General features: G+C 33.0%; 1 protein-coding gene across 1 annotated transcript; it reads right to left on the reverse strand.

Moving 5' to 3' along the window:
• Positions 1 to 27,570, reverse strand: LOC114324476 (uncharacterized). Its single transcript, XM_028272346.2, has 2 exons — positions 27,348 to 27,570; positions 1 to 290 (listed from the first exon to the last, which is right to left on the reverse strand). The coding sequence occupies exons 1-2, from the start codon at positions 27,500 to 27,502 to the stop codon at positions 62 to 64; spliced, it is 384 nt and encodes a 127-aa protein (XP_028128147.1). The 5' UTR covers positions 27,503 to 27,570; the 3' UTR covers positions 1 to 61.
• Positions 27,571 to 27,652: the final 82 nt, after the last annotated feature.

Here is a 27,652-nt window from a genome sequence, read left to right on the forward strand (position 1 = left end):
TAAGGACAAAAGAAATTTTATTTTTCACAGATTACAAAAACCTTTATTTTCTAAAGACAGTTCAATAGTTTCGGGCTAAAATCTCCTCAATTTTCATTTTCTGCTTGTCGGTGAGTCTGATCATTTCATTTGGCTTTGGCTTACTTAAAACGGGATTGCAGAATTCTCGGTGGATTCGAACACCGTCTAAAGCTTTCGACTGCAGAAGTTCATGATCTCTAATTTCTCTTATAAATTGAGCCTTTTGTTTGACGCCCGCTAGGTGATACCTTTGGCGGCATATTACTCGACTGAAAAGAATTAAAGGAGTTAAAATTAGCCAAGAACTTTACCGAGAACAGTAAACAAAGCTTCAGTTCGCCGTGGAACTGGATTAATCTTAATTGAAAAATTTAAATGTGTTTCTACAGGGTATTCGAAGCTAAGATTACAACGAGAATTTGATTAAGGGATGGTTTTGTCTCGAATTTTTAGTTTTAGCAGGATCAAAAAGTTTTAACTCTTAAATATAAAAGTTAATTTTTATTTTAAATAATATTGTATATCGACGGTTGAAAGGAAAAAGGTTGTAACCCATAAACCAACTTTTTTCAGTAAGGAGAAAAAATGCTCCATTTAAGTAATTTTGTGAGGAATTAACCTAATAATTTTTTTCATTAATTTATAGATAAGTTATTGATCTACAAATTCAAATTACTGAAATAAGGTTAATTCCTCACAAAATTACTTAAATGGAACCTTTTTTCTACTTCCTGAAAAAAGTTGATTTGTGGGTTATAACCTTTTACCTTTCAACCGTCGGTCGATATTATATTTATTCTTTAAAGTTTAGATGATGAATCGGTTGTACATGTGAGTTGATTTCAACAAAGCTAAACAAATAAAAGACAGTTACAATCAATTTATTGCACCTTGGATGACCGGTTTCGAACACCAAACTTGCTGTTCATCGTCGGGTCTCCGCAAAGGTTACTTAAATGCTAAAATTACAAATTGTAACTATTACGGTTCTATCAGGTATACTACAAATTATGTCAATATTATGTGTGCATAATACAGTTTGTCAAACCTTGGAAGTCGGAAAATATTTTCAAATTTGTTTCTAGTTTTGACAACCTGTAGATAAATTGTACTTGCATGCCGATACAATGAATGTAGTTAGATAGGTATATACTTCTTCTTCTTCTTTTAATATGGACTATGTTCTGTTTCTTCTGTTACAGTCTCTGCTGCAATCCAGAGCTCCTCGTCCCATCGCTTTTTGGATCTTCCTATGGGTCGCTTGGTGTTATCTCTGAGTGTGATACCTCTTATGGATCTTAGGGTTTTCATATCTGCTGTTCTCATTATTTGTTTGGTCTTTGTTCTCTCGGTTCTTGTCTCTGCTGTGTAGAGCTGTGTAGGCCAGTACGGGTCTAACACATGTCTTATAAATGCGGACTTTGCTTTCCGTGCTCATATATTTATTCCACCAGATGATATCCCTCATAGGTAGATACTAAAACGCCCAATTATGCTAGACCGTTGTTTGAAGGTCATCCGCTTTGCTGCACATCGAAAATTGTACAATTTTTCTTGAGAAGAGAGTTAGGATACAAACAAATATAGGATAAAACTCTTGATATTATTGTGTCAAACTCGTAAGTGATTTATTAAAGTTAATAAACATTTTTTGTTCAATGGAAGTAATGCAATGTGACTAGCTGAGTAGAACTATTCCAAGATGGATTTGTATGAAACATTGAGACCCCAAATTTAGTCTCTACTGGTAAATAACTAAAATTGTTTTGAGGTCCTGAGATAAAAAAGAACAGGACAAAATACAGAAATAAGTCACGCATATCTAGATAATAAATATATTAAAATAGTTTGAAAAAGGCACTACATTGATGATACTTGCCTCTTGGGACAAATGTTGCAAGATGTAGCTGACCAACTGGAAACACTTTCCACTGAAGCCAACAAAAAAGGCCTGAAAATTAATATTAATAAAATTAAATCCATGAGAATAAATGCAAGAAACAACATACTATTTATTATTAACCACACGCAGATCGAAAATGTGGAACATTTTCCGTATCTAGACAATATAATAACAGAAAGCGTAGGTACAGAAGACGATATTCCTATGAGAATACGAAAAGCTCAACAAGCATTCAGCATACTAAATCCTTTTTGGAGATTTGGCCAGAATACTACAAAGACAAAGATCCTAATATTCCAGTCAAATGTCATGTCTGTTGTAGGTACTCTACGGATGTGAAACCTGGAAAGTGACAAAAACCCTTACAGACAAAATGCAGGTCTTTGTTAACAAATGCCTACGAAGAATTTTCGTATTCTCTGGCCTAACATTGAAACGGTTTAAAAGAACGCAATTATTTTGCCTTATGTCAAAACCACAAATTGTAAATTTATAGTAACATATTTTTGTCTTACCCTGTAGACATAAAAATATTGCTTCATATGCTAAGTAAATTCATTGAATTTATCTCTGTTTCAAAAAAATACGTGAGAATTTGAGTTTATCCGTCTGGTTAAAAGAAAGAAGTTATATTATTTTGTAGACATATCTATATTCGGTTATTCAGTGTTTATATTATTGCTCGAAAATTAAACTTAGAACAGCCAGTTTGCGATATGAAAATAGTTACATTGTATATTATAATGGCCTTTGGCGCCGGGTTTTTGGAGTTTAGATACACAAAACGTGCTCATATCATTATTAGAGAGCACATTTGTTAATTGTGGACTCAGCAATATCTTTACTTAGAACTGTAGAACGAGTTGGGTTTTGCTGACTTTGCAAACTAATTTTGGGTGACTCCATACCCAGTAGGTTGGGCTTAGAATGTGTTTTGTTTTTTTCTATTGGTCGATAAAAAGTGTAGGAAGCTTAGTTATTTTTTTTATTAGTCAATGATGAAATAGTAGGATGAGTAGGGTAGAATGAGAAATGGAGTGGGTTTTTGGAAGGAAGCGTTTTGGTTTGGGGAGAGACATTCAAGTTGTGAAATTGGGAATTCAAGTTTGAGCTTTCAAAGAGAGAGGTTTGTTGAGCCTCGGCAGAAGCCGCCATGGCGCGGATTTCTGAAGAGTTTAGTTTTCTGAGAAAGTTAAGTTCGAATATTAAGTTCCGACATAGCTCTTAATCAAGTTTTTAAAGTTCCTGAAAATGTAGTGTTAGAAACAGTTCTCCTTTCGTGACTTCCTACTCACAAGCCAAATGCCGCTGTTAGGCAAAGAGCCAGTTTATTTTAGTGTATACGACACTACCTAACTTTCTTTTTGTAAACAGTTATGGATTAAGTACCAGAGTCATGGATAAAGTCATGCGTTAGGTGCCAATATTAATAATAAATACTTCAAGAAGTTAAATAGAAGTTATTTAAATATTTTAAAAAGTCAATATGAGCAGACTCATTTCGAATTTTATTTATTTTGGAACAATTATTTGGAAGTTTATTTAATTTTGCTGAAACTTTTCATAAATAATAAACATTTTTGTATCTAAATTTTTGTGAATTCTTTATCTAAATTCAGTGAAAAGTGCGTGCTTTGGACATCCACAACGTGAAGATAAGGACAGGACTATATGACAAGGTATTGTTTGTAAACCTTTTTAATGTTTTTGTAAACATAATATCTTTTATTGCCTACAAGAGATCCATCATTTCATTTTTTTTATTTTTAAATTTTAATAAATAGTCCTGTCGCCAGGGGGGGTACAACGGCCTCGTTAATTCAGATGGACTTACTCAAGTTTTTTTTATGTATTTTGACCCGTAGAACACGAATTTTTTGGGTAACAGTTGATCCGGATGTCGATAAGATTGTTATAGACCAAGAACTTGAGGAATCAAATAACAGCGATTTTTGGCAAAACAAAACACTACTTTGTATTTTTTGGGCCATTTTAAGTAAAAAATATTTCTACAAGTTTTTTCGTAGGATGCACAGTTTTCGAGATAAACGCGGTTGAACTTTAAAAAAATCGAAAAATTGCAATTTTTGAACCCGAATAACTTTTGATTAAAAAATAAAATAGCAAGTCTGCTTACCGCATTTAAAAGTTTAAAGTCAAATTATATCGGTTTTGATTATTTCCATTGGTAAAAATTTATTTTTTTATTGTTTAACAAAGCTATAAACACGTAGGGTTTCCCGTGCTTTTACATGTGTTTTAACGCATGTAACGTAGAAATAGTCTTGATTGCACTAGTACCTATTCTACCTACTCGTTCGATTTTAAATGAGAAATCATAGAAACATCACTCACGCACTAGTTGTTTGTAGCTTTGTTTAACAATAACACAATAAATTTTTAGCAATGCAAATAATCAAAACCGACATAATTTGACTTGAACTTTCAAAGGCGCTAAGCAGAATTGCTATTTTATTTTTTAATCAAAAGTTATTCGGGTTTAAAAATTGCAGTTTTTCGATTTTTTGAAAGTTCAACCGCGTTTATCTCGAAAACTGTGCATCCTACTAAAAAACTTGTAGAAATATTTTTTGCTTAAAATGACCCAAAAAATACAAAATATTGTTTTGTTTTGCCAAAAATCGCTGTTATTTGATTCCTCAAGTTCTTGGTCTATAACAATCTTATCGACATCCGGATCAACTGTTACCCAAAAAATTCGTGTTCTACGGGTCAAAATACATAAAAAAAACTTGGGTAAGTCCATCTGAATTAACGAGGCCGTTGTACCCCCCCTGGCGACAGGACTAAAAATTTATTTCATTTTGCAATAATGTTTTTGCTTGATAATATTATTATTTGATCCCTTCCTCTTGTTCCTAAATGATATTCAACTGAGAACACTAAGGTAAGGTCATGATATATTTATGTTTATGTAAATGTGTTTGTATTTTATAATCACTATATATTTTTATTAACTTGTTACTTTAATTATTTTTTTTAAGTTTTAAGTATGTTTCGTCTTTTATTTTCTTTTAATTATGGCGCCCCCCGAGCATTTGAGTTTATATTATATTTATTTAAAATCTATTAAGAATCCACACTCCTAGATCTCTGAAGACTTAGAACTACCGAGGTACTCGTAAAGTTACGTAGCACCAAGTATATTTTCATGTTTGTTTAATTTGTCGAGTTCATATTATTTTTTTTGCCTTTGTTATCCACGCTGGGGCTGTTATACAAAAATGGCTTCCACCGTCGAGGCTTTGGCATTTGACGTGTTAATGTTACAAAATAGCGTCCATCCATGACGCTAATGCTACAAAATGACACACTTTCGTGGGAATGCTACAACATAATCAGAAACAAAGATCTGCTACACCTGACTAAACAGAAGAGTGTAGAAAATGAAATAAAGTCCAGAAAGTGGGGTTGGATCAGCTACACACTTCGAAAAAATAGCCAGTATTACAAAGACTGTCCTATAGTGAAATCCGCAAGGAAAAAGAAAAAGAGATCGCCCAGCACAACTTTGAAGAAGACCAATAATGGACGAGATAAGAGGAAAAGAAAGCCTTGGAATGAGGTGAAGAGCTTATCGCAAAATAAAACTCGATGGCCTGTTCTCACCAAAGCTATATGCTCCACTTACGAGTTCAAGAACCTTATATTTTACAAAGCTGTTTCGGAATCTTTTATTTGCTAGAATGAAATCTAGTTGATTTCTAATGATTCTCTTGAGTATGTCTTGAGGGGATTTCCACGTTTACAGCTTTAGAGGTGGTAATTGGAAGAATGCGTTGGTGACAACTAGTTCTGAGTCTTCTTAGAATTTTTCTAGAAGGTCTCCTCTCCCGTTTCTGACTCCAAATCCATATGCCTCGATGTCTTGTGTTTTATCTCCAGTGGCCAAAATAATAAGAGATAAATCTCCAAATTGCTAATAATGAGGTAAGTATGACTAGGGGTCGACAAGACAAGAATTCTTGTCTTGACAACAACTTGTTGTCTTGTCTTGAGAAAAAATCAAGAAATTTAAAAAAATCTTGTCTTGACGTTTTCTTGAGATGTTATGTCTTGACTTGGCTCAAGAAATTTCAAGATCTTGAAATTTATTGATTACCCGTTCGGGTGATTCCACGGCGATCTTTTTATTGCGTTTCGTGCTAATACGGCCTCCACTGCCACTGGGAGGAGTCCCTGATCTGCATTTGTTTCCTGACGAACCCAAAATTGATGTGTAGTTGCATGCTTACAATAAGCATTTTGTGTGTTTCGCACATATTCTAAGCTTAGATGTCCACGATTTCATAAAAATTGCTGTGCCAAATCGAAACAGTTTAGACATCGAGAAGAATTTTGATTATTTGGAGGATAAGATCAAAGTAGAAAATGCTATTAATGCTACTACTTCAGATTTTAACTTTTCTGTAAGTAAAATTAAATACCTTGTAAAAAAAAATCAAAAACTCGGGGCAAATGCAACTTAAACTTAACAGTGCTTGCGAGGTCATACATTGTAAGATGACTTTGCCAGAACTAGATGTGCCTTCAAGGGTGCTTAACATGGGGCTTAAGTGTAAAAAATGCTTAAAACTATATTTTGTGACAACAACCAAAATCTAAATAATTGGAAAATGTTGGATAAAGAATGGTTCTGATCAGTAAATTTTGTCACTATCTGTGAAGGCTTAAAACACTTTCTTCAGTTCTCGAAGGGGGAAAATATTGCACACTCCCGTTGGTGGTAATTGGAGTAAATTTACTTTTAGACAAATTGGAAATATGGGCTGATGAACATAATAATAAAATTGATAGAGATGCTACCGATGAGCAATTAATTTACTGCATTCAAGCTGCGAGAGATAAAATACTGAAACACTATAACAAAACTAATTGGATATATACTGTATTATTGTTATTTTGAATCCTCGCCATAAAGTAGAGGCATTTTCCTCTTCATCTTGGGAAAAGCTTCTATAATCAGAGGCAGTACAAAAATTTGAACAAATATTTAAAGCTAACTACTTTAATAAATCCTAGAATGATCTATAGAATCCAATACCAGAGTCAGTACTTAACCTAAAAAAAAAGATAACGAATTTGATTTAGATATTATTTACCTATTTAAGAAAGCTGATAAAGATAACTTACAATCTTGGAAGTATGAAATTGAAAAATACTTAAATGAGCCTAGGTCAGAAGATTCTGAGAATATACATACTTGATTGGTGGAAAACAGTGGCGGCTCGCGACCTCAGTATGCGGGTAGGCTACACATATACTTCGGGTAGGCGACAAAAAATATCCTACAATTTGTAATACATTTTGAGCCGTCTTGCAATACTAAATGTAATCTATGAGCGCAACAATGTGTAAAAATTGCTTTTGGAGCATCTACTTTAATTTTTGATTGTAATCCGTTTAAAGAGCCAGCCATTACACTTGCACCATCGTAAAATTGAGCAATTTATTTATTTTTGTAATCATATGGCTCAAGCACGTTTGAAATTAAACTATATAGAGCTTCTGCAGATCTATTCTCGCTAACATCAAAAAACCCTAAAAATCTTTCTGTTACCTGACCAACTTTTTTAACAAAACGGATTGTTAAAGTACACTGTGATTTTTCGGTTATATCAGTAGTATCGTCCGCTAGTATAGAAAAAAATTGACTTTCATTAATTTCTGTTGAAATTTCATTTTTTACGTAATCGGCAAGGCAATTTATTAAATCATTTTGTATTGTTTTTGACAAACCCGTGAACACCCCTTCTATTTTTTAACATGATCCTGGATTTCCTGATCGCGTTTAACTGCTAAATTAAAAATTTCTTTAAAATTACCCATGTTTGAAGAATTATGGCTCTCATCACGACCGCGAAATGCAGGTTCTTGTTTTACTAACAGAATTGTAACATCAATTTCTTCAACTTCTTCAATCTTTTTCAACTTCTTCATTATATATCTTATTAGATAGAGAAATTTGTCCAGCTAAAGCACTGTCAATAGTTTGTTTATTTTTTTCTAACCGTTTTAAACCTAAGCAATTGTTTAAATGTTCTTTCGAAGATTAATGTTTTTTTACACTAGCTGATAAATTTTTCAAATCTGAATATCCCTGACTCACCCAAACATTTTGCTTCAAATTTGAGAGCAACAGACAAGGCCAACAGAAAAGTGAATTTTTAAAATAACTTCCGGTTAGCCATTTATGATTTTCATACCATATTGTTTTAAACGATCTCGAAAATGGTCGATTGTCTTTTGTCTTATCTGTGGATAAAATTGTTAAATTTGGTAAAGGCCGGCCCATTGAAATAATTTCTGACCTTTCTTGATTTTGGCGCCTTGAATAAGGCGTCTCGATCAAACTGCATATTACATCGTTTAAAATATTCATATTCGATGACTAAAGTTTTTACACCAATAAAACTAACACACCTACGTTTCAACAACGTCAAATATTACTTATTTTATTTTTGTATCAAATAATAATTTACTCTTCGAATAAATTGATAAGTTAACAAATAACCTCGCTTTAAATTTTTAATTATCTATAAATTCTAATAACACTTCTATCTATATCTATAAAATATAATGGACGACTGACAAATAACTATTCACAGATTTATTTGTCGTTAGTGAATTATTACTAAATTAATATAAAATTAAAATGCCCTTCAATAGACCGATCTCAAATTTACCTGTTTATTATTCAGTTTTCATAAACAAATTTAATTTGTCCTACCTAGTTTTATTCAATACTTAACCTACTAATAACAGCCAAAATCAAAAAACAAAATTATTTAAAACAGTTTCACAAGACACAAGAGAAGCAACTGATAAAATTTTGGAGGTCAGGCTATAAGACTCTGTGCCTATGCACCCTTTCAAAATCGTAGAATACGCGAGACCTGCAGCAGGCCTGCTCGCGTAAATAGAGAGAGATCGCACGTTAATTCGGTGTTGGCGTCGTTCTATTTCAGGCTACGTTTTCAAGTGCCTGACCCAGGAAGAATATAGAATCTTATACAGTACTACTGATACTACAAGGAGCGTACAATAATTATAACTACGGAGAAAATTTTTTGGATATTTTTACAAATAATTTGGATAATTTTTGCTATTTTATTGTAGGTATTGTGTCAAAATTTATAAATTACAATTTTGAAATAAGTAATTTATATTAATAATTTATATTATTGTACTACATTTGAAGAGGGTAGGCGGCGCCTACCTTGACTACCCCGACGCGCCGCCCCTGGTGGAAAAGACACGAAAATATCTACCCGTCATTATCGAAAATGTCCAAGGATTTTTTCGGAACGCCAGCTGGATTTGTATCTGCGGAAAGGCTATTTTCAACAGCAACTTTAACAATAACAAAGCCAAGAAATCAGCTAGGCGTTGACTCCATAAGAAGTGTTATCTGCCTTAATTCATAACTTATCAATTCCGATTTAAAAATGTGCTAAATTTGTTATTTACAATAAAATGTAGTTTTTATTATTAGGTAGACAAGATATCAGGGGCGGCCCGTCGGGGTAGGCAAGGTAGGCGCCGCCTACCCTCTTCAAATGTAGTACAATAATATAAATTATTAATATAAATTACTTATTTTAAAATTGTAATTTATAAATTTTGACACAATACCTACAATAAAATAGCAAAAATTATCCAAATTATTTGTAAAAATATCCAAAAAATTTTCTCCGTAGTTATAATTATTGTACGCTCCTTGTAGTATCAGTAGTACTGTATAAGATTCTATATTCTTCCTGGGTCAGGCACTTGAAAAAGTAGCCTGAAATAGAACGACGCCAACACCGAATTAACGTGCGATCTCTCTGTTTACGCGAGCAGGCCTGCTGCAGGTCTCGCGTATTCTACGATTTTGAAAGGGCGCATAGGCACAGAGTCTTATAGCCGGACCTCCAAAATTTTATCAGTTGCTTCTCTTGTGTCTTGTGAAACTGTTTTAAATAATTTTGTTTTTTGATTTTGGCTGTTATTAGTAGGTTAAGTATTGTATAAAACTAGGTAGGACAAATTAAATTTGTTTATGAAAACTGAATAATAAACAGGTAAATTTGAGATCGGTCTATTGAAGGGCATTTTAATTTTATATTAATTTAGTAATAATTCACTAACGACAAATAAATCTGTGAATAGTTATTTGTCAGTCGTCCATTATATTTTATAGATATAGATAGAAGTGTTATTAGAATTTATAGATAATTAAAAATTTAAAGCGAGGTTAATTGTTAACTTATCAATTTATTCGAAGAGTAAATTATTATTTGATACAAAAATAAAATAAGTAATATTTGACGTTGTTGAAACGTAGGTGTGTTAGTTTTATTGGTGGAAAAACTTTAGTCATCGAATATGAATATTTTAAACGATGTAATATGCAGTTTGATCGAGACGCCTTATTCAAGGCGCCAAAATCAAGAAAGGTCAGAAATTATTTCAATGGGCCGGCCTTTACCAAATTTAACAATTTTATCCACAGATAAGACAAAAGACAATCGACCATTTTCGAGATCGTTTAAAATAATATGGTATGAAAATCATAAATGGCTAAGCGGAAGTTATTTTAAAAATTCACTTTTCTGTTGGCCTTGTCTGTTGCTCTCAAATTTGAAGCAAAATGTTTGGGTGAGTCAGGGATATTCAGATTTGAAAAATTTATCAGCTAGTGTAAAAAAACATGAATTTTCGAAAGAACATTTAAACAATTGCTTAGGTTTAAAACGGTTAGAAAAAAATAAACAAACTATTGACAGTGCTTTAGCTGGACAAATTTCTCTATCTAATAAGATATATAATGAAGAAGTTGAAAAAGATTGAAGAAGTTGAAGAAATTGATGTTACAATTCTGTTAGTAAAACAAGAACCTGCATTTCGCGGTCGTGATGAGAGCCATAATTCTTTAAACATGGGTATTTTTAAAGAAATTTTTAATTTAGTAGTTAAACGCGATCAGGAAATCCAGGATCATGTTAAAAAATAGAAGGGGTGTTCACGGGTTTGTCAAAAACAATACAAAATGATTTAATAGATTGCCTTGCCGATTACGTAAAAAATGAAATTTCAACAGAAATTAATGAAAGTCAATTTTTTTCTATACTAGCGACGATACTACTGATATAACCGAAAAATCACAGTGTACTTTAACAATCCGTTTTGTTAAAAAAGTTGGTCAGGTAACAGAAATATTTTTAGGGTTTTTTGATGTTAGCGAGAATAGATTTGCAGAAGCTCTATATAGTTTAATTTCAAACGTGCTTGAGCCATATGATTACAAAAATAAATAAATTGCTCAATTTTACGATGGTGCAAGTGTAATGGCAAGAAATGCTTTCAACAAACTAAAAAAAGTACTCTGTAGCAGGGACATTACAATTTCTTTAAAGATAAGACTTCTGAGATGCTACGTGTTCTCCGTATTATTCTATGGGTTGGAGGCTTGGACATTAAAGAAGGATGTTTCGGACAGATTAGAAGCCTTCGAGTTATGGGCCTACAGAAGAATATTAAGAATAAGTTGGGTGGATAGAGTCACGAATATCGAGGTGTTGAGAAGAATGGGAAAAGATAAAGAGGTTTTAAATACAATTAAAGTCAGAAAACTGCAATATCTGGGACATGTTATGAGGGGCGAGCGTTATAACTTGTTACAATTGATAATGCAAGGAAGAATACAGGGTAGAAGGAGTCGCGGAAGAAGACGCATCTCCTGGTTAAACAATTTGAGAGCTTGGTTTAATTGCACTTCTGCTGATCTCTTTAGAGCAGCGGTATCGAAAGTGCGAATTGCCGTGATGGTTGCCAACCTTCTTAGAGGAGATGGCACATGAAGAAGAAGAAGAAGTGTAATGGCTGGCTCTTTAAACGGATTACAATCAAAAATTAAAGTAGATGCTCCAAAAGCAATTTTTACACATTGTTGCGCTCATAGATTACATTTAGTATTGCAAGACGGCTCAAAATGTATTACAAATTGTAGGATATTTTTTGTCGCCTACCCGAAGTATATGTGTAGCCTACCCGCATACTGAGGTCGCGAGCCGCCACTGCAAGATATTTAAAGATTTCTTAATTTCTTGACAAGAAATCTTGGTATTGACATAAAATTTCCTGTCTTGTCTTGAAATCTAAAATTACTTCTTGTCTTGATCTTTTCTTGAAATCAAGACAAGATCTTGAAGTTTTCAAGAAGTTGGCGACCCCTAAGTATGAGGTAGGAGAAGACCTTTAGAAAACGATATAATTATAAATATTATAAATTATTAAAAGAATCTTATAGCTTAGGTTTTTTTAACACTTTTTTCTCTATTTAATGTTTATAAAAATTGATTATGTTACTTTCTGATTGTTGGTTAAAATAAAAAAAATACGCGTATTCCGATAAATATCAATGTCAGTTAAACTATCCAGCAGAACAATATTAAACTTTCTTTTCCGAATTCATAAATCTTTTATACAATGCAACATATTTTGATTTTTGCCATTGTGAATAAAGTTCTAAGAAACTTATGTGTGCTCTATATACCTACTATACAAATACTGTTATATTTGTTCATAGTTTGAGGAACTTCTTTTTAAGTAGTTTAAGATTGTTAAAGTTTTCTATGTATCGACATTTTTAGTAATATCCGGTAACATTAACGAAGATTTTAAAATAGTTTTTCTTTTAGAAAGTTTAAGCTAAGTAATTTTAATATCTTATACGCAATTTTAATAGATTTGAAGTAAAGAAACACAGTGATCATTTAATACTTTGACAAAACTTTGTCAAAGTATTAAATGATTGTGAGTAAGTCTGTGTTTCTTTACTTTATTTAATATGGACTCACATATGCAACCCATTCAATATTTTAATAGATTTGTTATGCGAATAGCAGCAAGCAAAGTTAGGGTAGCCATGCTGATCGCCAACATGCGGAATGGATAGGCACCGTAAGAAGAAGAAGAAAAAGAAGTGTATCAATGTATCATTTATCATTGCAGGTTTTTCATATGTATCCTTCTGTTTGTTCAAATAATTATTCGAACATCTTCTCTTGTCGTTTCCTCATTACTGAGAATCGTGATTTCTTCCAATATTCCTAACAATTTTTTTCCATTGGTCTCTATTTTCAGCTGCTCTAAGAGCTTCTCAGAATATCAGTTTCCAGCTGAATTCTTGATTTGGTCAGACCATCTAGTTCAGCGGTTCCCAACCTTTTTTAGCTTAAGGCACACTAACTTAAAAACTCGTTCAGCCACGGCACACTTAAGTAAATAATCTCTATAATGGGTATAATCATAATGTATTGTTATATGATTTTTTACTATGTTACTTTCTTTAAAAATATAATTTAAAACATAATTCATTGAGTTAATACTGCGCTCATTGTGGAAACTAATTAGGGAAATTAAGAAAACAAAATTTTATTGCACTTACAAACATATATTTTGTTTTAAAAGAGACGAGTTGATAATAATAAATAATGGAGTATAAAACAGAATGTCCGTCTAATTAAAAATATTGACACCATATCTAATGGAATATTTGTGCTTGGTGACTCTTCATTATTAAATCTTTTCTAGGACGTATTGTAGACAAGCACACCATCGAGTCGTCCTTTAAAAATTTTAGAGCTATTAACGATTTTTTTTTGATGGCGTTCATGGACGAGAAAGTAGATTCACAGATATATGAAATTGAAAACGGTATTATTGCACTCATAGCTTTCTTTGTGACCAGTGGATATTCATTGAAGAGGGGAATCCAAAATGATGCAACATCTACATTCTGTTTGATTTTCTTCAGTTTTGACTGAGTCTCTGCTTCTTTAACTAGTTTACTGTACTTAAGTTTAAGTCCACGGTCGTTTTATATCTATCAGTTCACCCTCTTCATCAGTAGTAAACAAGGCCGTGTCATAAGCCGACTCGATGTATGGATTTCGCACCCAATCCATTGATGACGTATGGAGGAAGGGAAAATACATTTTGATATTGTCATTCAACTTAATAAGACTTTTCAAAAAAAGGTCTAACAAATTTGGTTCTACATTGCAATTGTTTGTTGACTTAAACATGTCCCATGCGGCTTGATTTTCAAATTTCTTTATCCACAGTAAAAGCCTTTGCCGGAAGGAACTGATTTTTCCACCTACCTCTACTGAAAGTATACTTTTCCGGACCTGATTGTAGGGAGCAAAGTTGTACTTTTTCTCCCTAGGGAGGAAAAGTAAAAGTGACGTCATTATTTCTTTCATGAAATATAACTTATTGGAGCCCTGTACAATATCTATTTTCTATTACGTAAGTATCTATACATTTTAACGTTTTTTTAAAAACACTGTATTTTGCAGAATAGTAAAACACAGTAAATTGTTATTCTGATTTAACAATGTTTACATTAATAATTTGACTTATATTTGACAGTTGACAGTTATATTGTACCTACTTGTTAGTTTTAGTTCTAATAAATTTTGTTGGTTAGTTACATAAATAAATTATGTAAGTAAAAATGAAAAAGGACTTGTTATTTGAGGAAGGTGGAAAAACCATATGTATAACATGGGAGTAAAGTGCCTTTTTCTCCCTTGAATGATTACTGCCCTCCGCTACGCGTCGGGCAGTAAACTTCATTCTCGGGAGGAAAAGTAGCACTTTCCTCCCTTGTTATACAAATAGCTATTATCAGTAGAGGTGAGGATGTTTTCTTGCTTTCTCTGCATGCCCTTATTTAAAACATACAATTTCCCAAAAATATCTGCCAAAAACGCAACTTTCGTGCACCAGGTGTCATCACTAAGGAAATTGGAATATTCAGACTGTTCACAAGTAAAAAATACTAACAGCTCCTCTTTAATTTCATAGAGTTTTTGAAGGACACGTCCGCGAGATAACCATCTTACTTCTGTATGCAACAATAGTTGCGTATGCTCTGAATCTATAGCGGAACACAAACTGTTAAGTAATCTCGCTTTTAACGGCCTACTTTTGATATAGTGATATCTGCATACGACACTGCTGCTACCGCATTCTGCTGGTCGAATTTTGAACTATTGAAACAGCTGACAAACGCAGAACAGAAGTTTTATTCAATGAAAATAGTCGGTAAAAGTTATTATCACGGCGAGTTAAAAAAGTAAACTTGTAAAAAACGACTTGTGACTTGTAAAAAAGACGGTAAAATTTCGCGGCACACCTACAGGGACTTCAGGGCACACCAGTGTGCCGCGGCACACTGGTTGGTTGTGAACTTTTGATCTAGATGGTGACCGTCCTCTTGATCTTTTCATTCTCCCCGGAACGTTTCCAGAAACAATTAATCTGTCCATTCTATCGTCACCTCTGCGAACCTTGTGACCGAAGAATTGGAGAATTCGTTGCAGACATATTGTGGACAGCTTTTTTAATCTCGAGTTGGTTTAGAACGGAAACGTTTGTCCTATGAGCTGTCCAAGGTATGCGCAGCATTCTTCTCCAGTACCACATCTCAAAGACATCAATTTTTTGGCGCTCGCATGCGCGAAGAGTCCAAGTCTCTGCTCCGTATAGAAATATTGAGAGTACAAGGGAATTCACCAGTCTCATCTTGATATTTTGAGAGATAGATCTGTCTTTCCAAACTTAAGTTAGGCGACTCATCGCATTTTTTGCCATACCAATACATCTCCGAACTTCTGCTTCACAGTTACCATCGTTGGTTATACTAGACCCAAAATAGACAAAGGTGTTCACTATCTGGTATTCCTGTAACATGTTAGTCAGTTGAATAGTGTCGAATCTTTTGACCACCATTATTTTTGTCTTAGCTTTATTGATTTTCAGACCAACTTCAGTGCTTTCGTACTCAACTCTTCGCAGGAGAACAAACATTTCTTGCTCATTTGCTGCTATAAGCTTAGTGTCATCAGCAAATCTTAAATTGGAGATTTTTCTACCAGCTATTGTTACTCCACCGACCCATCCTTCGAAAGCCATCCTCATGACATGTTCACCATAAATGTTGAATAAGTCAGTTGACAACACGCATCCACGCAAATTAACTTCCATTTATACAGCCGAGTTAACCGCTATTCTCAACGCAATAAATTTTGTGGTAGAAAATAACATGAAAAATCCTGTCATTATTACGGATTCCCTAAGTTCTGTAACTGCCTTAAATGACCTATATCCTCTTCATCCAAGTCTACTACTTATTAAATCAGCATTACACCAGTTGCAAACTATGAATATCAATGTCAACTTTGTATTGATTCTATCACATATCGGAATTGCTGGTAGTGAAGAAGTAGATTCATTGGCAAAACTAGCAGTATTAAGCACGGAAGCTGTAGAAATCAAAATCATTCCACATCTAGATGTAAAACCTGTAATCAAGAACTTGGTAATCAATGCTTGGCAAACGAAGTGGAATCAATCAACATCCAAACTGCGAGAAGTAAAACATTCAATACTAGCTTGGACATCAACCCCAAATAAGCGATTACATCAAACCATTCTCTCTCGTCTGAGAATAGGCCACACCGCCATCACGCATAAACATCTGCTGGAGAATGAAGTAAAACCGCAGTGCTTCTTCTTCTTCTACGGCACTACAGCCCAAATTGAGCCTTGGCCTCCTTTATCAGGTTTCGTAACAGTGTGTTTTTTCCGGGAGTGGGTTGTCAGCCCACTGCCCAACCTTCCTCCTTTATCCGAGCTTAGGACCGGCAGTGGTGACTCCTGAGCTACTCGATTCACCCATTTGTCACCACAGGCGGAGTTAAAACCGCAGTGCTACGTATGTGATATTGTGCTCAGTGTTCGCCACATTTTACTGGAGTGTCCTCTCTATTTCATGAAGAGACTTCAATATAAACTACAAGACACCTTACAAGCAATATTAAGTGACGGAACTGATATGAACAATTTGACATAATACTTGTATTCTATAAATGTACTAAATAAATTGTAAACCTTTTAATTGTATTGCGCCAATGACCCTTTGAGGTTGAGGCATAAATAAATAATAAAAAAAAACACGCATCCCCGTCTAACACCTCTCTCGGTCTTGAATTTGTTTGAAAACTTCTGATCTAGTATCTAGTCATACTGTTGCTATATTGGACTGGTACAGATTTTTAATTAGTGTTACCAGGTGCATTGGTGTGCCCATTTCTATTAAAATGGACCACAGATTTATCTAGCTTACACAATCAAATGCCTTTTGGTAGTCAACGAAGCATATAACCATAGGTACTTGGAATTCTCTAGACGTTTCAATGAGTTGTCTCAGGTTCAGGATTTGTTCCCGTGTACCTTTATTCTTTACAAAAGGTAAAGGTATTTGGTAATGTGTATAGATTTTTAATCAGTTTTTGATAATATGCAACAAGATTTTACTAGCATGTGTTATTAGTGACAGTGTGCGGTAGTTTTCACATCTGGTAGTATGTAAGTAGTTCCTTTTTTGTGTAGCCGTATAAAAGTCGAGGTACACCAATCAAATGGCAATTTTCCTGAATTCCAAACAGCGACACAGATAGAATTGATGATATTGTAATCCGTTGTCACCTAGTAACTGTATATAGTATTTCACCTGGTATTGAATCAATGCCTGGGGATTTATTTCTCTTTAGTGATTTAATTGCATATTTAACATGGTAAAACTATTATAGTTATTTTCCTAACAAGTGCAGAAACTCATACTTTTCCGCAAGCGGGAGTTCGGCAAGCAGTCGAGTGCGGAAAAGAGACTTTCTGCAAGCGTCAGGAACAATATTTTTTCTACGAGTCTTTAAAAAATGACCAAATCTTAATCAATTAATTTAATTAATATTGTCAAGGTTGTCAAAACCAAAGTTTCAGTATAATTGGTTAGCATGACGACCATCTTGGTTTCCATGACGACGATTCAAAACCACTGTTATTGTCTACTGATTTGACTTTCGAATATTATGTCAAAATTATTTTATTTCATCGAACTCTCGCGTTAATTTCATTAAAACATGAACACAATAAGATATATTTAAAATAAATTTAAAATAAATCTAAATATTAGTTTATTGCATGTATTATAATTACTTTAAGGCCAAATTAACATATCTAAATTAACACGCGTGCGTAAAAGTAAAACGCGTGCGGAAAAGTAAAACGCGTGCGGAAAAGTAACACGCGTGCGGAAAAGTAAAACTTTCTAAACTAAAATGCGTGCGCGGAAGTAGACATTTTTGCACGCTCGTAGAAAAAAATATTTTTAATTTCACACAAGTTTTGAACTCCATTTTTGAATTGCAACACTGCCAACAATGTAAATCTGTAAGGACAAAAGTGTTTATTGTTTAATATGTGTGCCTCTATCTTGCAGGATTTTTCATTAAAAGCTTTTTTAAGTTCTCAAAATTTTTCTAAAATGCATAGCTGCCGAAATATAGCAACGAATAGGACAAAAATTGAATTTTTCTCACTTTTTTTCCACAAACTGTATAATAAAAAATTTAGCCCACCTTTGGAAGTGTCCTTATAGTGAAATTATTATTGCAAATAATATTTCAAAGTGATTAAGGCCATCGGTACATAATTCGCAAATATTTTACGGCTATCCCTACTTTTTCTGTCTTTACACGGCAAATTACGTGTAGTAAAATTCACACTGGTATGGATATGTAAACATTACTAGAATGTCATTATACTTGAAAATGTCATCATTAACTTAAAGAGATGGCTTTTGAATGTTCTTGGATAACTGTTATTTGTATAATTGCAAATTATTAATTCAGTTAATATATGTGATTATTTCATTCATAGGAGATTCTGACCAATAGCAAGCTACAGAAATAAAAATTAAACTGATAATTCTTGATAATATCCCGTCGTCAAGTATATTACGCCAGATGCCCTTCGTTGCTACGAAGAAATACATTCAGTGACATTAATGACAAATAATGTTTTAAAAATTATAAAAGTGATGACTTTCAACCGTCAAATATTTATAACTGTGTGTTTAATTGTATTAATTTGTACTTACATAAATAAATTACAATAAAATTTTGGTTTTGAACAGTTTTATTCATGAAATAATCGCAACAAATTGCACTCGATCTCTAAAATTCACTCCCCTTCGGGTCGTGAAATTAAAACTGTCAAAGTGTCACTCGGGAAAAGTTCAATAATTTTATAGCTCTTGTGCAATTACTACTGATAATTTTTTCACTAACTATGTATTCAGTGATTGTAATAATTTATATGTACAACAAAAACTTAATACTCAATCGAGAAAAGAGGAAAAGTGTTAAAGTGATTTTTTAATAATATATTGTTACTATGGAACGTTTACAATTTTGAACATCTTTAAAAACAATACTTGGATCACAGAATATATTATTATCCTGATGTATTCTCTGCTTGGATCTTTCACAAATAATACACAATAAATAACTTTTTATTAAGTTCACGTCTTAAATCAATTATTTATCAAATACACTGTATATCAATATTATTTAATCACCAACTCAAAATATTCCCAATGCCATGTCAAATATTTAAAATTGTCACTGTCTGACTGACAATATGCTGACAATATTCTATTCAACTGAGTGCATTGTAAGACAAAGATAGATTTGGAAAATATTACCACGGACATTGTGTTCATTTTTTCGAATCCTGAAAAAACCAATAAATATTTTTGAAAAATTTAAACGCAGAATGGAAGACTAAATTATTACCGAGGGCCTAAAGTCCCTTAGAATAAATAAAAAGGTCATTTTGAATGAGTTATTTGAAATTAAAAATCACACTAAATTTTCTCTTAGTTTTTCACCCCTCTAACTTATTAAAATAAACATTAGAGAAGTTCTCAGGGACTTTCGGCCCTCGCTAATAACGTAATATTTAATTTTGCGTTTAAATTTTTCAAAAATACTTATTGGTTTTTTCAGGAATCGAAAAAAACTAATCCCCATTTGAATAGCATTGCAGCCGAAAATACGTACCCATCCCCTTAAATAAAAAAAAACATTATCATATACAATTTACCCAACATAAAAATATTAAAATATATTGCCTGGTCTATGCGTAAAATAGTGCAGTCTATTTTCTAGATGCATAAACCAGTTTTTTGTGCGAATCGCTAAAAAACGACTAATAGGTAGGTAACCTACTTATGTCAAATAAAAAACAAACAATCGGTCCTAGACACCTTTGCATTCCAAAGGACGCGTCTCTTTGTCTCAGTCTCAATCGCGACGAGTTTAGGGCAAATTAATACACTTAATTACTTCCGTAAATCTTTTAGATTGGACATTTTTAGTTTTAGATATTCAAAAATGCATAAATGATTATACATTTTATTCAGTGCTTAGTATCGGTTTTTCATATCAAAAAGTTACCTTACGTTTTTTCGGTTTTATTTGTGAACATTTGATTTGTGCAGTGACTTAATGGTTGCGGGTTGATACCTGCAAATTCTGGTAAGTCGTTAGACTTTAATATAATATTCTTCTTGAATTTTATGTATCTACAAGTAACAGTAATTGTAGAGTTTTTAATACCCATTTAATTGAAGTGTAATTAAAATATAAAATTTTAGATTATTAACTTGACAGCTTGTTATTCTAAGGGCCGGTATTTCCAACCTCACTTAAGCCAAAGCTTACTTTAAGCCTTTGCTTAAGCTTAAATGCCTGTATTTCCACTTCAATTTGAGGCTTAAGCCTAGGCTTAAACCAAATAATTTTAAGGTTGCGCGGGAGTTGGTTTAAGCCTTTGCTTAAAATTTGTTTTCCGTTTTTTGAGGTTATTTCTATATTAATTAGAGAGTTATTTTGAAAACCAACGTTTGAGTTATAACGTTATTATTAGATTATTAAATAATAATCTATTAATCTATTAATTTATTAATCGTAATAACGATTATTAAAATTCTTACTACTTTTGGAAGGTGTAGGCACATGAAAATTATTTATTTCTACAATGCTTGGTAGGTATATTTATTTTACAAAAATAAACTTACATTCGAATTTGACATTTTAAGGAATATATCCAACAAACAAAATTACAAAGACCTATTGCTTACTCAAAATTGCATACACAATAAACTAACAACACATGTATCATGTACACAAAATTAAGTGAAGTAAATGACATTGATACAAACGACAAGATAAAATTAAATGTCAACAGTAGTGGTTTTTACCCCAGAACAGTTAGTTCTGGCATTTTGACGTATTCAGAGGTACCAAACCAATTAAATTTACAGTTGAGCATCAGTTTAGTTAAGGAAATGATGGAAATACGGCACCCAGCTTAAGCTTCTCCTTAACTTTTGACACAGGCTTAGCTAAGCAAAGGCTTAAGTAGCTATTGAAATACCGGCCCTTAGAAATAATTTTTAACTGAGTGCCTAATCTCCATAGCCCAACGCTATTCTTATAATAATAAATAATTGCCATTTTTATGTAGAAATTAACTGTGTAGGAATGAAAAATTACAGACAATTTATATTTTTTTGAATGTATTTTGAATGTTATATTATGCTTTTTTATTTAAACTTGTATAGGTATAATAGTGTAGGAAACAGGGGTTGAACCTCGCAAAATGGACACAAGTCCGGTTTTATTTTTTTCTGTTATATCAAGGGGTGCTTATTATGAGAATTACATTTTCTTAAAAAATTTCGCCACAGAACCCCCCTTTTCATCCCTTTAAAGGGAGTAATTTGTGGTTTTTGCGAAACGTAGCCCTTTCTGTACGTTTTACAAAAAATTTACTTAATAGTAAAATGAAGAGAACTATATTTCCTACTATTTATTTCCCGACAGCATATGCCTATCACCCACCGTTTAGCGGGGGTGACGCCTCAAATTTGACAAATTTTTAAAAAAGTAATTTTCGAGATTTTTTTACCAAAAAATATAAGGGACCAAAAATATTTTGAGCGTAACTCACTTACTTTTAATGTTACAAGTTTTTTTAAAAAAACAAAAATAATAAAACATTTTAAAAAAGTTGAAATGAATTTCCCCGAAAGGTGCTCCGATTTTGGGTTATTTCACATTGAAATATTCGATTTGGAATGTTATGAAGAAGAACCTACCTTTCATTAGCTACAACTCTGCTTCTACTGGGTCTACTTTTTTGGTTTGAAGGTTTTGCAATATTTTACCGTGAGTGAATGGACTCTAAAGCAGTAAATTAATATTAATCCTATCGTTTTTCATACTGACATAACTGATCACTTTACGCCAGCCGTTTTTATAAATAATAAAACTCAAAAATTTTCTACATCTAAATCTCCAGTCATAATAAATTAAAAACCAATATCGGAAAACTACTACCTACAACTTTTAAAAAATGAACATTGGAATGAAATTTATATCAACAAAATACACTCACCGGCACAAAATTCCGCCACCCAAAATTTTTGATTAAGTTTGACAATTTATAACTTTATTATTTGTGCTCCGATTTTCAAGATTCTTGCACCAGTTTGTAGCTACATGTATTGGTATCATTTGGTATTATTCCGGTAACAAAAAAAATTGCTTGCATGGCTTTATACAGGGTTGAATGAAAGCGTTGTATTTTCTCTTAACTTTAAAAAATTCTGTGGAAAAATGGAATAGCTGATTTGGTTTCATAGTCCTGTCAAATTATCCCGGAGGCATCACTAAAATTTTGTGTTTAGAATTATCCGAATATCTCTTTGCTTGTAAGAGCTGTACCATTTTTTGTAAATAAAAACACTGATTGACTCATAAAATAGAGGTTGGATTTTGGATTGATAAGATTAGAATGGCCCGCATGCAGCCCAAATCTCAATTCTATTTAGCATTTATGGGATGAATTAAAAAAAGCTATTTGCCGTCATCCTAGACCTCCAGAGAATTTATTCGGTGCCGTTATGGCCATGGTAGAGGAATATCGGGCGATTCCCCAGACCCCAGGCAAGGAGACACATCTTTATTCGATGCTAAACAGATTGCGAGCAGTCGTTGCTGCAAGAGGTGGACGTACCCGCTATTTAATTGTTTTGTTTTGTTGTTAATTTTAGTGCGTTTGATATTTTTAATTAAATAAACCTTCAAAGCAGTGTAAATATTACAGCTCTTAGAAGAAAAGAGATATTTGGATAATTCAAAAAACAAAACCTTAGTACTATCTTCAGAATAATACAAAAGGAGTATGAAACAAAATTAGTCCTCCAATTTTTTCACAAAATTTTTTTAAATTAGAAGAAAAAACAACGCTTCCATTTACCCTCGTATAATGCCATCTAAGCAAAAAAAATTTGTTACCGGAATAATAACAAACGACATCAATACCTAAAGAACTGATGCAAGAATCTTAACAATCGGAGTACAAATAGTGTAGGAAACAGAGGTTGAACCTTGCAAAATGGACACAAGTCCGGTTTTATTTTTTTTCTGGCATATCAAGGGGTGCTTATTATAAGACTAACTTTTTCTGAAAAAATTTCGCCCCGGAACCCCCATTTTCACCCCTTTAAAGGTGGTAATTTATGGTTTTTGCAGAACGTAGCCCTTCCTGTACCTTTTACAAAAAATTTCTTTTATAGAAATATGAAGAGGATTATATTTTCTACGATTTATTTCCGACAGCATCTCTCTATCATCCACCGTTTAGCAAGGGTGGCGCCCCAAATTTGACAAGTTTTTAAAAAAGATGTTTTTTAAAAAAATATATTTTTCCCTAACTGTAACGGAAATTAAAAAGAAATGCTGCGGAAATTATTCACAAATAGATGATTGATTTTTTGGTATAGGTTTCACTTAAGGGTAATTACCCTTTTTTTAATTACAGGGTATTACATTTTAAAAAACCCCTTTTTATACCATCTGAACCTTTTATGCTAGAGTAAAAAGACTTTCAGCGATTACCCACGTACTGGTGTTGTTTACAAATTTGTATAATGCACCCCCATTTTTTCCCCGGAACCACCCAAAAAAAAAGAAGAATTAATAAATAAAGTGATTTTATTGGAATCCTTCACACACAATGCCCTTCATTAATATGCTTCATATATCATTTTGTGAAAGTTATTATTACCCATACATGGACACTAAAAGCGATTTCCTAGTGCAACCCCTGTAGCCAAAAACAATAAATAAAATGGGGGGTTGAAAATTTTTTTTTGTTTTTTGCTTTTTGATCCATATGGGCATATGCTTCATCAATAGTGCTTTTCAAAAATATATATGGTTATTGCAACATCCCTGCGCAAACCACCCCTATCCTTGAAAATATACTGCAGAAACTACCCCTATACCTTATCCAGCATGTTTTTACGATTTTCTCATTACCTATTCATATTTTTTTAAACAAAACTTATACAAAGTTAAAGATCACTATTTACTCTAAAAATTAGGTCCTATTCATTTTTTTCATTTAAGCAACCGTTACGGCACAGTGGCGCCGTAAACCTCATATATGCTTTGACGGGCTCCAGTTTTTGTTTATTTTTTCATCTGTTTGTTTTATTGATAAAGTACTTCTGTAAAATAAAACAACACAGTGTAACCTACAAATCATGACCTATGCACATTTTACATTCTTTGCTCCCCAAAGCTACAGTGGTGGCCCAAAATAAATTTTTTCATATTTTCGCCACCTACACGCATTTTATTGCGTTAATGCTACCTTAATAGCACAATATTCACCCATAAGTGGTCGCTAAGCAGTGACGGATCCAGGGAGGGGTGATGGGGGCGATCACCCCCACCCCTCTCAAACCAAGTGATATTATATTTGAAGATTATAAAAATATTCATTTATTTTTATAGAAATACTTATATTATATTAATATTATTTTTATAAGAATGACTTTTTATCCTTTAGCGACAGTGGCGGATCCAGCATCGTTAAGAGGGGGGTGCCAATTGGTTAAATTTCTATAAAAATAAATGAATATTTTTATAATCTTTGAATATAATATCACTTGGTTTGAGAGGGGGGGGAGGTGATCACCCCCATCACCCCTCCCTGGATCCGCCACTGCGTAGCGACCACCTAAGGGTAAATATTGTGCTGTTAAGGTAGCATTAATGCAATAAAATGCATGTAGGTGGCGAAAATATGCCAAAATTTATTTTGGGCCACCACTGTGGCTTTGGGGAGCAAAGAATGTAAAATGTGCATAAGTCATAATTTGTAGGTTACACTGTGTTGTTTTATTTTGCATAAGTACTTTATCAATAAAACGAACAGATGACGAAAAAAAAAACAAAAACTGGAGCCCGCCAAAACATATATGAGGTTTACGGCGCCACTGTGCCGTCACGGTTGCTTATACGAAAAAATGAATAGGACATAATTTTTAGAGTAAATAGTGGTCTTTAACCTTGTATAAGTTTTGTTTAAAAAGAATACATAGGTAATGAGAAAATCGTAAAAATATGCTCGCCAAGGGATAGGGGTAGTTTCTGCAGTATATTTTCAAGGATAGGGGTGGTTTTCGCAGAGATGTTGCAATAACCATATATATTTTTGAAAAGCACTATTGATGAAGCATATGCCCATATGGATCAAAAAGCAAAAAACAAAAAAAAATTTTCAACCCCACATTTTATTTATTTTTTTTTGCTACAGGGGTTGCACTAGGAATTGCTTTTGGTGTCCATGCATGGGTAATAATAACGTGCACAAAATAATATATAAAGTATATTAATAAAGGGCATTGTGTGTGAAGGATTCCAAGAAAATCAGTTTATTTATTAATTCTTTTTTTTTTTGGGGTTGTTCCGGGGAAAAAATGGAGGTGCATTATACAAATTTGTAAATAGCACCAGTACATGGGTAATCGCTGAAAGTTTTTTTACTCTAGCATAAACGGTTCAGATGGTATAAAAAGAGGTTTTTTAAAATGTAACACCCTGTAATTAAAAAAAGGGCAATTACCCTTAAGTGAAACCTATACCAAAAAATCAGTCAATTATTTGTGAATACTTGCCGCAGGATTTCTTCTTAATGTCCGTTACAGTTAGGGAAAAATATATATTTTTTAAAAACATCTTTTTTAAAAACTTGTCAACTTTAGGGCGCCACCCCCGCTAAACGGTGGATGATAGAGAGATGGTGTCGGAAATAAATCGTAGAAAATATAGTCCTCTTCAAATTTCTATAAAAGAAATTTTTTGTAAAAGGTACAGGAAGGGCTACGTTCTGCAAAAAGCACAAATTACCCCCTTTAAAGGGGTGAAAATGGAGGTTCCGGGGCGAAATTTTTTCAGAAAAAGTTAGTCTTATAATAAGCACCCCTTGATATACCAGAAAAAAAATAAAACCGGACTTGTGTCCATTTTGCAAGGTTCAACCTTTGTTTCCTACACTAAAATAACAAAGTTATAGATTGTCAAACTTAAACAAAAATATTGGGTGGCGGAATTTTGTGCCGGTGAGTGTAGATTCTAAAATTGGATATGATACATTTATTAATAAGTTAAATAACTACATACAAATCTCTAGGGAGATAAAACCCTTCAATAAAAACAAAATATAAAAAAAAACCTTTGACCGGTGAGGTTGATATCAATCAAACGACGCGATTTTCTTAAAAATAAATTAGTGTCTATATTTTATCCTTATTCTGCTTACCACTACAATTGTCTACATTTATGCAGTGTTTCAGTGTTATGAGGGTGCTATAAATACGAACAAAAGATGCATCGAGCGTTTGAGGATTATTTTAATGAACTTGCATTGAATATCTGTTTCCGAACTTTGCAGTTTACAACTTATGGATCATGCTAATTGCTATTATAAAAATTACAAAAGTGTTTGTGTTAGCACGTGTTTAGGCAAGCACTGGGGGTTATTCTAACAAGTGTGGAGACAAGGGCTTTGTTTAGCAGATAAAATGAAGGAACCTTACCCTTACAATAGAAACCTCTGTGTTTCTTAATAAATTTGGTTTTCAAATTTTTTTTATGAATATATATTTTTTGTGTTTTTATTTATAAATACCTACACAAAAATTCAAATTTATTAATCAATTAAGTACATTTCGTAGTGGCTACTTGTGTAGTTCAAAATGTCCCAAACAAATAAGAAACAAAAGAAGCAAAAAGCGCGTTAGAGGGGCCCCTGCGGGGCCCTGGCTGCTGCTCAGTACGCCACTGGCTGCAACCAGGCATTACTCTCAAATTTGTTTCAAATGCTTTACTTTTTGTTGATAGACGAAAAAAACGAACATTGAACATTTTTTGGCCTTAATGTTTTAATAACTAATTAGGTCTATAAAATCGACTGCAGAAAACATATAAGTTAGTCAGTGTCACAAAGAGGGTGCTTTTTTCTTTATATTTTTCCCTATCCTATAAAGCAACACCAAATTCGTACAGCTCGAATTTAACTGTCTAACGATTAAAACTAAAACTAATCTGTCCTGTAAAATCCTTTAAAACATTGTACTTACTAAGGCAATACTAAATTCGTATAGCTCGGATTGTAGCTGTCCTTTGGAGACAGCTTAAACGGAGGCAAACCATTTTTTATTTTGTCCTGTAAGAGTTCGCTTTTAATTGCAGTATAAACGTTCAGATGAAATTGTCCCAGCTCATCGCTACTCATAATAATTGGAACTTGAAATACTTTGGTCAGATGAATACTCTATTTTAAAATAAAAATAGAAATGTCAATCTTTTATTACTTAAAATATACCATAGCAACAGTTCATTGATTCAACATTTGAGGACAGAGATGTACTAACCCTTTGTAGGG

The sequence above is a fragment of the Diabrotica virgifera genome, chromosome 1 (assembly GCF_917563875.1).
Source record: "Diabrotica virgifera virgifera chromosome 1, PGI_DIABVI_V3a".
Classification (NCBI taxonomy): domain Eukaryota; kingdom Metazoa; phylum Arthropoda; class Insecta; order Coleoptera; family Chrysomelidae; genus Diabrotica; species Diabrotica virgifera.